The sequence below is a fragment of the Crinia signifera genome, chromosome 6 (assembly GCF_055691185.1).
Source record: "Crinia signifera chromosome 6, ASM5569118v1, whole genome shotgun sequence".
NCBI lineage: Eukaryota > Metazoa > Chordata > Amphibia > Anura > Myobatrachidae > Crinia > Crinia signifera.
The window spans coordinates 188,125,803-188,140,323 of record NC_139222.1 but is presented as its reverse complement, the minus strand read 5'-3'; the positions used below and the strand labels follow the sequence as shown (position 1 = coordinate 188,140,323).

The following is a 14,521-nucleotide window of genomic DNA, read 5'->3' as shown; positions in this document are numbered from 1 at the left end:
TACTGTACCTGAGAGACCGAATGTAAGCAGGAACACCCGTGGATGCATGCCAGTCAGCCAGCAGCGTTTACTCTGCATATCAGAAACCGGAAGGGCCCACACAATTTCATGTTGTATATCATTTACCGCAGTGTGTGTGTCTAGCTGTAAGGAGGCTATGTTACCCCCACCTTCACAGCTATCATTGAGGCACAAACTCCCCAATACAGCCTTCTGTCTTCTACCCCCAGAAAAAGACAGAGATGAGAAAGAAGGATATACTGAGAGAGAGGGATGAAGATGAGAAAGAGATGGCGGTGTGGAGTACTGAAATGAGAGATGAGTAACCATACGGATGAAAGGGAAAGAGATGAGGGAGTGAGTCAGGGAAGATAGACAAAGTGGTGGAGGTAAGGGTGACAGAGGAGAAAGTGAGGTTAATGAAAGGGATAAGATGGGGAATTGTGAGTGAGGGGGACAGAGATGATATACAAAGAGAAAATGGGGTGTGATATAACAGAGAAGAGAGATAGTTAGATGTTAGAGTAAGGGAAATAAAAATGTGAGATGAGGGAATTGAGGAGGACACAGACAAGACACAGAAGGCAGGATGTATTAATATAGGTACTTGTGTATTATCATGGCGCCCCCGATATTAAGTCGCATGATTTTTTATCGCATCGCATGCCATCGCATGCCATACACCCGATGCACTGCGATGCGATGTAAGCCCCCTATACGATTTTAAATTGTATAAGCACCCTAATGGATGCTTTTAAGCACCCTAAAGGGTGCTTACAATGTTAAATGCACCCCCATGCCACCCCCCAGTATGAATTTGAACCCGAAGCGTGGCGAGCGCAGTGAGCCCGTGAGGGGCGGCAGTACGCGTCCTCCGACCTTTTCATACCCCCACTATCCACATCGGCGTGGAGTTGACTTCTATATAGTGTGGCGAGCGCAGCGAGCCACCGTGCCCGAAGCATGGCGAGCGCAGCGCGCCCCGCGAGGGGACGCGTATACCTGTGAAGTCATGCGCGTCCCCTCGCGGGGCTCGCTGCGCTCGCCATGCTTCGGGCTCGGTGGCTTGCTGCGCTCACCACACTATATAGAATCAACTCCACGCCGACGTGGATAGTGGGGGTATGAAAAGATCGGAGGACGCGTACCGCCGCCCCTCGCGGGCTCGCTGCTCTTGCCATGCTTCGGGTTCATGTTAATACTGGGGGTGGCGTGGGGGTGCATTTAACATTATAAACACCCATTAGGGTGCTTATACAATTTATAATCGCATCGCATTGTATGGCATTGTATGCCATATACAATGCCATACAATTTTAACAGTGTATGACATCGGGGAACATCGCGGTATATCGCATCGCATACCATCGCATGCCTTATGGTCTATATGGTGATAATACACAAGTACCTTAATATACATCGCCGCCCGGCCACTGTGATGCCAGCGCAAATGTACTAACATAAGAGGCTGGCATTGTGGTGCGGGGACGGAGGCCCCCCGCGATACCTGTAATGTGGTTTGCGGTATTCCTCCTCCCCCCTGCAGCCGGAAGGATATCCCCGGCTGGCTGTGACATGCTGCTGGGGGAGGAGGAGGAGCACGGAAGCTGGGGCGGGAGGGAAGGGAGGATGCAGCGGACGGCGGGTGGCGATAGAAGCCCATAGGCTTCTATAGGGTATCGCCACCCAAAGGTGGCGGTACCCTGCCCTGCAGTGACGCATTTTCGGCTTAGTACTTCCCGCCCAGAGAGACTGAAGAGTGAGAGGGACAGAAAAGAGAAATAGGGAAATGAGAGGGAACAGAGATGAGAGATAGAAAAAAAACTTGTAGAGATAGATAGATAGACAGACAGACAGACAGACAGACAGACAGACAGACAGACAGACAGACAGACAGACAGACAGACAGATAGATAGATAGATAGATAGATAGATAGATAGATATTCCCGACCCCCAATTGACACCCAATAAGAAATTTTCACAGAAACCTAGTAACGCTGTTTAATCGCCTGTGCATCCTGACTGGGTTTTAACCACTCCATGCATATGAAATGCCATATGGAATACTTACTTCCCAATATAACATTTTCTTCTAACTAGCTTAAACATTCTGCTGCTGCATTTGCTCTTCTACACTTTTGTTTGCAAATTGTAAGTGGAAATATAATTCATTTCCTGTGAAGGCAATAGCTTTTTGGTGACAATGGATACGTGCCGCGACTCTGACAGTACAGCTGCTGCTCAGCTTTGAGTATGATTACTTACATTTGAATTGATTTTTTGGTATGGAAGTTTCCCATACTTTTCCCTGCTTCTGTGTAATTATTTAATATTATATAAATGATTAAATAAGCAAACAAAATGATATATATCAGAAGAGAGTGCTATAAAAATGACTATAATTATCACAAGTATTACATGTTAAACAATGAATTATGAAATATTGATCAGACAAAGAAGAACAGTGTAGGTGTGCTAGCTGCACTGGCCAATGGGAAAAAAGATGGATAACTAGGTACAAAAGTATCACACACAACATGACTAGGTGTTCTACATAGTACCTTATTCAGGTCCGTTCGGACCTCTTTGTTCGCAAGGGGTCTGATTTTTTTTTGTCTGCACATGTGCAAGGTCATTTCTGCACATGTGCAGATGCTAAGTGCCTGCACCCACGGCAAACAAACTGTTCGCTGGCCTCCAGAACTGAACACAGTACCCTAGTTGAGGTCGTACCAATGACCTATACAGTGGCATTATTACTTCTTTCATTCTACTGCTGATACCTCTCCCTGTGCAACCAAGCATCTGACTTGAAGTTGGAGATTTTCTGGCTCACTTAGGGGTTAATTAGAATAACGGAATTACTACCCCAGGCATGCAGTGGGTTAAACATCCAAGGCTGTGTGCACCTAGGAAAGCATGTGACTCAGGTCCAATAAGAATGCATGGGATGGCAGAGTAAAGCTGGCCATACATCAGAAAGATCGATCTTAAGATCGATTGCGCTCATGATTGTGTACAATTTCCCTTAAAATCCCCGGCAGTCCTTGGTGGTTTTTGGACACACAATCTACTCACAATCCATCATACAATCAGTCATACAATCCATCTGCTGCATGATTGTGTACACAAGGTGTGCACACAATCTGCATACAATCATCCATCATACAATCAGTCATACAATCCATCTGCTGATTGATTGTATGATTATGTACATAAGATGTGCACACAATCTGCATACAATCCATCTAACAATCAGTTGAGATTGTATGATTGGGTACAATATCTTTCTGATGTATGGCCACCTTTACAATCCATCTGCTGATTAATTGTAAGATTGTGTACACAAGATGTGCACACAATCTGCATAAGATCAATCTTACAATCAATTGAGATTGTATGATTGGGTACAATATCTTTCTGATGTATGGCCACCTTTAGCTGGGATATTAGAAACAGGAAAAGGAGGAGTCTGCCCTCCTGCCCCTTTTTTCTTAATGGCGTGTGGGTGTTTAATTGCGTTGGCTGATTGGCGGGAAAGATCAGCAGGCTAATTGATTTAGGTCTTCATTAAGTGACGATTCAGTGTACAAGGTTTGTTTTCGGTGAGCTCCCCTTCATTGACTATAGGCCTTCGCTGGATCACCCACTTGGGGACAGGACCCCACCCGGATGGGTGTTCAGTCAGTGTAGAAGGTGGAGCAGATACCACTTGTCAGGGAATGTTTGATTAAGTACGTCAGTTGTGGGGTGGAACTTAGATGATTAGCCGTTCTTTATTGGCCACCATTAATTAATTAATTATAATACAATTAATTAGTGCTTTAAATAAATACAGCTAACATTTTCTGCCAAACCAAGTCTCCTAGTCTTTATTTCAGGTTTAGATAAGTGCGTTTATTGAATGATAAACTGTATACATGCAAGGGTCACGCCTCAGATGCTAGGATGTTTAAACAATATGTAATGATAGGTCACTTATTATTACGGGGACAAGAATCTCCAATATGTACAATTTAACGATGGAAGCTCCTCTGAGCAGCTAACAGATACTGGGTGAGATGTACTAAGCCTTGAAAAGTGATAAAATGGAGAGTGATAAAACACCAATCAGAGCGGATTGGCTGGTTGTTTATCACTCTCCATTTGAGCACTTTTCAAGCTTAGTACATCTGGCCTAGTGACAGGTAAGTAACCATATAACTTATTCTGAGCTGCACATTACATGGCTGTGGTTGCAGGCAGCAGTGGCATCCTGATTTGCTACCATATGCTAAAGTGACTATCCATGCAATTATCTATTAATTAATGTGGGGGAAACCCTTACTGCCCCCTGCTTTTACACTAACCACCAAAACTGTATTCATGAGTATCTGAACTTTCACCAGCTCAATGTGAGGTGCAGCACATATGTCTGAGTCATGCTTCATGTTCCTCTAAGCCTGACTCACACAGGGCCTTATTCTGGTCCACTCTCAGAGGCAAATTCCTTCTCGAATGGCCAAAACCATGTGCACTGCACGGGGGCAGATGTAACATGTGCAGAGAGAATTAGATTTGGGTGGGGTTTTGTCAAAGTGAGATCTATATTGCAGTGTAGAAATAAAGCAGTCAGTATTTTCCCTGCACAGAAACGAAATAACTCCCCCAAATCTAATTCTCTTTGCACATGTTACATCTACCCCACCTGCAGTGCACATGGTTTTGTCCATTTGAGAAGGAATTTGCCACTGAGAGTGAACCAGAATAAGAACTTTTCAAACATGCCCATCACACCACTATGAAACTTCCATGACACCCCCACCAATCAGGGTGGTCACATGAGATGTCCCAGTTCCAGTTCCATAATGCCCTATTTCACGGAAAGTCAAAACCAGGCAAAATTATATAAAGATGCGTAAATTCACATCTGCGCATGCACTAACTCACCATTCGTATCTGCTTCGGAATGTGCAATGGAGTTTACTCCACACAGAAGGTCCTTTACCAGGCTTGCAGGTTTATTGTTAGCAGAGGAAACACAGAGGGTTAACAGTGGTAACACACAGTGATGCAGGGTATTGCATAGTAACAATGGTGTGGCAGCAGTAACGCAGGGTAAAGAGTCTCAACCGGAGGTGCTAAGTACTACACGTACTACAGTAAGTGGCTTGTGCCACTGTATGTCACACATGCGCAGTGATGTCATCTTACCAGGGTCACTGTTACAGAGAGAGAGGGATAGATCAAACAAGCGCACTCCAAATATCTAACAAGAATGGGGCAGGGAGACCACCAAGAACAATAATTGCTGCAGTATTTGAGCTGCTATGGGAAGTTTTGCTAATAGGATTTTATATATATTGGGTGCCGGCGAACTATTTTAATTAGCAGACAACCTCTTTTATTATTGCAAAAAAATTAAATATGAGAAGTGTAAATATCCTTTTTGGTACTTGTGTATTTTGGCGGCGCCCATCGCATCGCATACCATAACACATACGATGGTATGCGATGCGACGCGATATCGTACGATAGTGCACGATGGCATACAATTTTGAAATTGTATGCCATTGTACATGGCATACGATGCCATACGATGCGATGCGATGCGATTAAACATTGTATAAGCACCCTAATGGGTGCTTATACAATGTTAAGCACCCAAATGGGTGCTTACAATGTTAAATGCACCCCCACGCCACCCCCCGCTATAAACGTGAACCCGAAGCGTGGCGAGCGCAGCGAGCCCGCGAGGGGCGGCGGTACGCGTCCTACGACCTTTTCATACCCCCACTATCCACGTCGGCGTGGAGTTGAGAATAGAATAGTGTGGCGAGCGCAGCGAGCCACCGAGCCCGAAGCGTGGCGAGCGCAGCGAGCCCCGCGAGGGGACGCGGATACCTTCACAGGTAAACGCGTCCCCTCGCGGGCTTCACAGGTGTCCGCGTCGCCACGGACACCTGTGAAGCCCGCGAGGGGACGCGTATAACTGTGAAGGTATCCGCGTCCCCTCGCGGGGCTCGCTGCGCTCGCCACGCTTCGGGCTCGGTGGCTCGCTGCGCTCGCCACACTATTCTATTCTCAACTCCACGCCGACGTGGATAGTGGGGGTATGAAAAGGTCGTAGGACGCGTACCGCCGCCCCTCGCGGGCTCGCTGCGCTCGCCACGCTTCGGGTTCACGTTTATAGCGGGGGGTGGCGTGGGGGTGCATTTAACATTGTAAGCACCCATTTGGGTGCTCAAAAGCACCCTTTAGGGTGCTTATACGATTTTTGGTCGTATAGGGGGTCAAAATCGCGTCGCATCGCATCGCATGCCATCGGGTGCATGGCATGCGATGCGATGCGATCTGTTCGTCGTACGACGGACATCGGGGGCGCCGCCAAAATACACAAGTACCTCCTTTTTATATGAATTCCATGAGAGAACATTTTTCTGTGCAGACAATCTCAATATAATGTTCAATACTCTGCAACACAGCATTGCAAGCATAGAATGAATCGTATTTTTAGTTATCAGCTATGGACAGATGCAAAATTCAAACAATTCCCTTTGTTGTCTGTAAAGTTGTAATCCTAGAAAACATCCAGTTTGTTGCTTTGGGGGGGGGGGGGGGGGGGGGGTAACACAGCTGATGTTCCCTGCAGCCAGCGTTCTCTTCTCAGTCCTCTATTTCTCTTCCTGTAATTTCACAGAGAACTGAATCTGCAATTTTCCTTTTTGTGAATAAATTACAGTTCTCTTGTCCCCCTGAGCATCCAATGACAACTGCTTGGTTTTACCACTGCTGGTTTCTGTTCCATGAGATAAGATCCTGTGAAGTGGCAAGCCGCTGCCATTGCATGTCTCAAGAGATCAGGAATTGATTTTACAGAATTTGTGCACATTTACCTGGTGTATATTTTGTCTCATTCTCTGAGGTTAGTGACATTTTATAAAGACAGACTCAAACCAGACTGCAATTTATAGTAAAGGATAATTTTCTAGATGGAGCATACGTGCCTACTCTACTGGAAGTTGCGGGAGACTCGTGTATTTTTCAGGTAGCCCTGGGCACTCCTGAGAGAGTAGGCAGATGTTCCGCATCCCACCTACTTCCTAGTGAAGTGGACGGGATGGGGAGAAAATATCAGTGTGTGCAGATGACAGGGCTAAATGGCGTAAATCGTTATGTTTAAGTTCCACTTCTCCACAAAGACCCACAAATTACAGTTTTTTTACCCAAATGAGAGGGGCATAATGATGTCAGATGCTGCCCCCCAATGAGCATGGCAATGAGCATGAATTCCCACATGGCAATAAGCATGTAAGTCCCCATTTCACTGAGCTTTTAAACCCCCTTCCCCCCCCCCCCCCCCCCTCCCGCCCCCCGGCAATGAGCAAGATGCTACACAAAAGAAAAAGAAAGAATCGGGTGCAAATTTAGTTATATTAGAATGTAACCTTATGTTCATTGTTATATAAATATATGTTGTATAATTGTTAGCTTGTAACATGTAATGCAATGTGAGCGCGTTTAGGGTGATGGTAAGCGTTAGAGTTGCTAGTTGCCTGGTGCATAACGCACGAGTCAGTCAGGGATGATTCTGGTACTGACTCGTGAAGGAGAAGATGCCTGCCGTTGAGGACACACGAGGAGATACTGGACTGGGACAGCGGGTATAAAAGAGGGAGACACAGCGGAGCAGGACGCTTTTTGTTCATCGGATCACACCTCACCTGTACCAGAGCAGTGACTGCGGCAGCATGGTAGCGGAGACAGCAGAGCAACGAGTGGCAGCGCAGCGGCGGCACAGAGAGAGTGAACAGAGGCAGAAGTAGTGGGCAGCAGCGGTGACAGCGGCCGGGTCTCTAGCGGAACTTCCCTGTAGGCGAGGGACTGGGAGCCGCTTAGACCTGAGGCTGGTAAGCTTACCCTCCCATCGTGGGGGAAGCGGAGTCCAGTGAAAGCGAGAGGCCGGAGCTCAGCTGCATCACCTACGCGCCCCAGCCGGAGAAAGGACCGAACAGAGCGGCGCTACTGTAAGCGGACATCGGCGAGAGGCTGGAGTGTGCTGTTCACGTGCCCAAGCCGCCGGAGGAGGACAGCTCAGCGGCGCTACTCTGTGACTGTCAGAATCGCTCAGTGCCACGAGTAGCTCAGAGCCAGAAGACAACAAAGCCGACGGAGCTGATAGGGGTGCGCCCAATCACTGAGCAGCGCTGAGAAACACCGCTGCAGGAACAGCTGACAGTTAACCCCTGGCAGCCTGGCCGCAAACCCCAGATCGAGAGACTGGACACTTAACCGGTGAGAGTCTATGTTATACATATATTACATTTCTCCCAACTACTTTATACGCCCACACGGATAAACTGCTAACCTATATACTACCTACTATAGTGGCGATTGCTCTGGAACTATCCACCCTATCTACTTTGACTATTTAACAAAAGTCAGAATAGTTGCTAGCAATAAATACTGGACACGGGCCCCAACGCGCGCCAACATAAGAGCTCATGCTTAGAACTGTGTAACTGAGTATTATATATCTGGCCAGATATAATATATAGAGAATAGGATATTCGCTTACAAGTATAAGGCTATGTTATGGGGGATTGGGTATTATTGGTATAATAACTAGGAAGGAAAGAGGGCTTTAGGCGCCCCGAGTAGGGAGGTGAATAGTTAGAGTATAATTAGATAATTAGAGTGTGAGTAGGTGATTGTATTGAAACTTATGTTATCTGAATCCTTGTAATGCTTCTAATGTGTATGTATAATATATGATATATGATATGTGTATATGAAGTTGGATGTTATTAAACCTTTGTTAGCATACTTACTTTGACACTGCATCCGTAGGATCTAGATCCTTTAAAGCTGTAAAACAAAGAGAAAGGTAGGGTCAGTCCGAGTACCATGACAAGTCAATAGTGATTTCCTAAGCTACACTATAAACAAGTTTAGGTGGAGGCACTTCGCTAACAGGATATAGTTACCCATTACTGAGGGTTACAAGTGGAGGCACTGCTGAGATGGAGCATAGGGGCATTTTGTCGGAAAAGGACATATATGAGTGGTGCATTAGGAAGGGAAGGAGTGTGAAGAGGTGTTTAGCTATAGGAGGAAATTTCGCAGAATTTCTAGATCGAGATGTCATTGCGTGCCTTGACAAGTTGTATGGAATAGTACGACCTAAGATCATTGATAGGTGGAGAGGAGACATGGGGAAGGTGGTCGCTTTTCTTATTGAGAATGAAAAAGACCTTGATAGCTGTTTACTCCCGTCCATGGTGGTGGCTGATGAGGAAACAGGAAGAAGGTGGCAGGTCATATGGCCGATAAATGTTGACCTAGACGGGGAGACTGCAAGCTTTCCCATATTTACCGAAGACAGTAATGATAGGGGAGATAGAGATGGTGATAGAGATGGTGATGCCGCTGAAGACGCTGAAGCTAGTACCAGGGGAACCCAGTTCGAGACTATAATAGATAGAGTGGTTTCCCAGTTAGAGAGATGGCATTATGAGGGGAGTTATAGGAGACTGAGATTATTCTCTGGTATAAGTCCCGTTCCTGCTGGGGAAGAAACGTACGAGGCTTGGAAGGAGGCCGCGGTACAGCAAGCGGAGGAATGGCAGTGCCCTGATAAAATTAAACGACAGAGAATAGTAGAAAGTCTAAGGGGACCAGCGATGGGGGTGGTACAAGCCGCTAGGAGAAGCAACCCACAAGCCACCCTTGAAACATATTTAGAGGCATTAGACTATGCGTATGGAACACTGGAAGATGTGGGGGAACTATTGTCTAGGTTTCATCATACTTTTCAAGAAGCTGGGGAAAAACTCAGTTCTTACGTAATAAGACTAGATAAGTTGCTGTATAAGATAGTTGAAAAGAGTGGGATAGAAAGAGGAGATGTAGACAAGAGCAGAATAAGGCAATTGCTACGAGGGGCTCAGACAACTGACTTTGTAGCACAGAAATTAAGGTGTTCGGTATTGAGAGACACCCCGCCCACGTTCAACGAGCTGCTCAAAGAGATTAAACAGTAGGAGGTATTGATAGAAATGAGAGACAGGACGGTAAAAAAGGTAAAAGTGGTAAAGCCTACTATAATAGAGAAGGATGCTTTTGAGGACAAAATATTGAAGTTGATAGAAGATCAAAACAAAAAGATAGAACAAGTGTTGACTGTACAAAATAACAATGTGAGGCGGGAATTAACTGTCAGAGGCATGGGGAGAGGTTATAGGGGTGTGAATAGGAGATGTTTTGAATGTGGCAGACTAGGGCATCGGGCGTTTGAGTGTATCAATGGTCAGTTTAGCAGAAATAGAATCCCAACCACCACTAGTGATAATAGTGGCCAGGCTAACCCTGAATCGGATCAGGGAAACGAATAAGGGAGGACTGTGAGCCCCTCTCAGTTCCCCCCAGGAATGAAGTAGAAGTAATGGGGAAAATTTGGTGGAATGGAAGTAGTTTGATCCCAGAAGGACTCTTAGGACCCATACCATCGGTAACCGCAGAAATAAATGGAGTGGGATGTATGGTACTGTTGGATAGTGGATCACAGGTATCCATTATATTTGAACCATGGTATCAGAGGTATATACCCGAGGTTCCTATAAGACCTTTAAATGGATTAGTTATATGGGGGTTAAGTGTAAAAAAATACCCTTACTTAGGATATGTGGAGGTGGAGATAAAGTTGGGAGGGGACGGAGAGAATGATATAACAGTCCCTTTCATCGCCCTTATATGTCCAGAGATGGGAAGAGATGCCAATGAACTGCCTATTATTATAGGTACCAATACTAGACTGTATAGGGAGTTGTCTAAGTGGTGTTTGGCGGAGGAGGACAGTAAGGCACAGACGCAGACATATAGGGATGACAGCCATGAATCTAGTAGGTCACTCAATGTGGCTGTGAGGGAAATAGACCAAAGCCAATTTGAGTCGTGTTTCACCGGAAGTGATATTACCGGAGAAGAAAAGAAAGTACTCATAAAAGCATTAAAAGGAAAGGAGTCGGGTTTTTCCAAAGGAGAGTGGGACCTGGGGGTAGCCATAGGGGTGGAGCATCAGATCAATCTCACTGACAGTAGTCCTTTCAGGGAGCGTTCTCGAAGGATAGCCCCCGCTGATTTTGAAGACGTTAGATTACACCTTAAAGGACTATTGGAAAATCAAATGATTGTTGAGTCCAGAAGTCCGTACGCTTCCCCCATAGTGGTAGCTAGAAAAAAGACGGGGAAGATAAGGATGTGCGTAGATTATAGAACCTTGAATTCTCGCACCGTACCTGACCAATACACCGTGCCCCGGATTGATGAAGCCCTAGACTGCTTGCAGGGGAGTGGTTGGTTTTCTGTTTTAGATTTAAGGAATGGGTTTTATCAGATCCCTATGAGGAAGGAGGATCAAGAGAAAACGGCGTTTATATGTCCTTTGGGTTTTTTCGAATTTTTGAAAATGCCTCAGGGGATTAAAGGAGCACCAGCTACTTTCCAAAGGACGATGGAGAAAGCTATAGGCGATATGAACTATCGGGAGGTACTGGTGTATCTCGACGACATAATTGTTTTTGGGAAGACCTTGTCAGAGCACAATGACCGCCTTTTGAAAGTGATTGACCGGCTTATTGAGGGAGGCCTGAAATTATCAATAGACAAGTGTATTCTGTGTCAAGCATCGGTAAAGTACCTAGGTCATGTGGTGAGTCGAGAAGGGATAGCCACAGATCCTGAAAAGGTGGAAGCTGTTAGAGCCTAGCCAAGACCCACTAAGCTCAGAGAACTGAGGTCTTTTCTGGGGTTTTGCGGATACTACCGACGATTCGTCCCAAGTTACTCGCAATTAGCAAAGCCCCTTACTGAATTAACTAAGGGATATCCACCCCCCAATCAGAAAAAGAACCCTAATCGGAACAGTAAAAATAAAGAACAGAGGTTGTATAGGCCCGAGGAGTTGTTTGGGGAAAGGTGGACCCAGCAGTGCGAGGCGTCTTTTGTTCAGCTGAAAGAAAAACTCACCCACACCCCCGTGCTCGCGTATGCGAACCCTAATGACCCATATATACTCCACGTTGATGCTTCCCAAGAAGGGATAGGGGGAGTATTATACCAGAATTGCCCAACCAGTAAAAAGAATAGGCCGGTTTCTTTCGCCAGTAGGGGGTTAACAGGCAGTGAGAAGAATTACCCTACCCACAAATTGGAATTCCTAGCCTTAAAATGGTGTGTGGTAGAGAAGTTCCATGAGTACTTATATGGGGTGCAATTTGAGATTCACACTGATAATAACCCCCTAACATATATCCTCACTACTGCAAAGTTAGACGCGACCGGACATAGATGGCTAGCAGCCTTAGCACTGTATAACTTTTCTATTAAATACAGACCGGGAGTGAGTAATATTGATGCCGATGCGCTGTCCAGAATACCAGGGCGTCCAGAGCCGACAAGTGAAGATGAAAACTGGGTGGAGATCCCAATGGGGGACATAAAAGGGATGTGTCGACAAATACGAAATCAAAAAGACATACTCGCGAGTGAGTACCTAAGGGGTACTGGTGCTATAAGTTCCTTAGGTGCTACCCCAAAGGCTTTACCCCTATCCTATTGCTGGCTGGGGCGATTAGAGATGGAGGGGTTGCCCATGATCCGGCCAGTGCAAATGAAGAGAGCGCAACTGGCCGACCCTAATATTAGAGACGCATATTATCTGATACTAGAAAAAAAACACTCACCTGGAAGAACAACATCGCTACCATTCTCGGAAAAGGCCAAACTCCTAAAAAGACAAGAGAAGTGGTTAGAGATAAGGAATGGGGTACTTTATAGAAAGATAGAGAGAACCAAAGGAGAAATTAGCTACCAATTAGTCCTGCCTGAAAGATTTAGACCCATGACATTACAGACCTTACATGACGACCATGGACATCTGGGTGTTGAAAAGACTATAGGGCTGGTGTCTCAAAGATTTTACTGGCCAGGGATGAGAAGGGATGTAGAAGATTACTGCCGCAACTGTGGAAATTGTGTAGTAAGGAAAACCGTGGCTACCCAACATGCCCCCATGGTGTCTTTCAAAAGTAGTGGACCTATGGATATTGTGTGTATGGACTTCCTGACACTAGATGTAGGGGATGGAAAAAAATGTCACATATTAGTGGTAACTGACCATTTCACTCGTTACGCTCAGGCGTATGTGACTCCTAATCAGAAAGCGATGACTGTAGCCAATACTTTATGGAGTAAGTTTTTTGTCCATTACGGTCTACCCAATAGGCTGCATTCAGACCGAGGTAGGGAATTTGAAAGTCGGCTGATTAGAGAAATCTGTTTATTGTGTGGGATTGTGAAATCCAGGACTACCCCATATCACCCCCAAGGGGACCCACAGCCAGAACGGTTTAATAGGACTTTGTTGAACATGCTGGGGACACTCAACCCACTAGATAAGAGACATTGGAAAAAACATGTAGAACGATTGGTGCATGCTTACAATTGTACTATGAATGAATCGACCAGGTATTCCCCTTACTTTCTCATGTTTGGGAGGGAAGCTAAGCTCCCTATAGATGTTAGCCTGAATGTAAAACCAGAAAGTAGGAATGGCTCAGAAGTGCCACACAGCAAGTATATAGAGAGGTTAAGGGAAGAATTACAGGAGGCGTACCAATTAGCCTCAGAAACTGCAAGGAAGTTGGGACAAAAAAATAAGAGGATGTATGATAGTAAAGTAAGGGAACAGGAGCTCAGTCCTGGGGACAGGGTGTTGCTGAGGAAGTTTGGGACCCCCAGAGGTGTAAAAATCTCCAATAGATGGAGGGAAGACCCGTTTATAATAGTCGAAAAGTTATATGATCTGCCAGTATATAAAATAAAACCTGAGGAGGGGGGAGGAAAGATATTAACTTACCATAGACAGCACCTGTTACCTATTGGTAAAGAAGTTAGGATGGAAGGACTTCACCTGGGAAAGGATACCCAGGAAAAGCAAGATAGACATCTAACTGACTAAAATAGCTCAACTCATGCTGTTGATGGGGAAAGAGAGGAGGAGATGATTGATGAATGTCCTGGGCATTATTATAAAGACGAAGTTGGTTCTGGTATTGACAATACCGTCAATAAATCCTGGGAGGATACCTCGGAGTATAAAGATTTAGAAGTGAGTGGTAGCGATGTAGTCGGAGAACAACGATTTAGAGATGGTATGGGTCAGGAACAAGGTAGTCCTGATAACGCCACCATAAATATGAGACCACAGAGGGTGCGCAAGCCACCATCAATCCTCACATATGATAAATTAGGGGAACCTAGTGTGATACCTGCCGTAGTCTATCCCTTGGCCACTTATGCATGGCCTTATTTCCTATCTGCATAGAATAAATAAATGAAGATGGTGATCTGGAAGCAAGCTCACCTAATCACCAGGGGAAGAGAATGTAACCTTATGTTCATTGTTATATAAATATATGTTGTATAATTGTTAGCTTGTAACATGTAATGCAATGTGAGCGCGTTTAGGGTGATGGTAAG

General features: G+C 45.5%; 1 protein-coding gene across 1 annotated transcript; it reads left to right on the top strand.

The window, feature by feature from the left end:
• The first annotated feature begins 9,003 nt into the window (after window positions 1–9,003).
• Window positions 9,004–10,023, top strand: LOC146009684 (paraneoplastic antigen Ma1 homolog). The gene has a single exon (XM_083150143.1). It carries the CDS (start codon window positions 9,004–9,006, stop codon window positions 10,021–10,023), a length of 1,020 nt encoding a protein of 339 aa, XP_083006269.1.
• The last annotated feature ends 4,498 nt before the right edge of the window (window positions 10,024–14,521 follow it).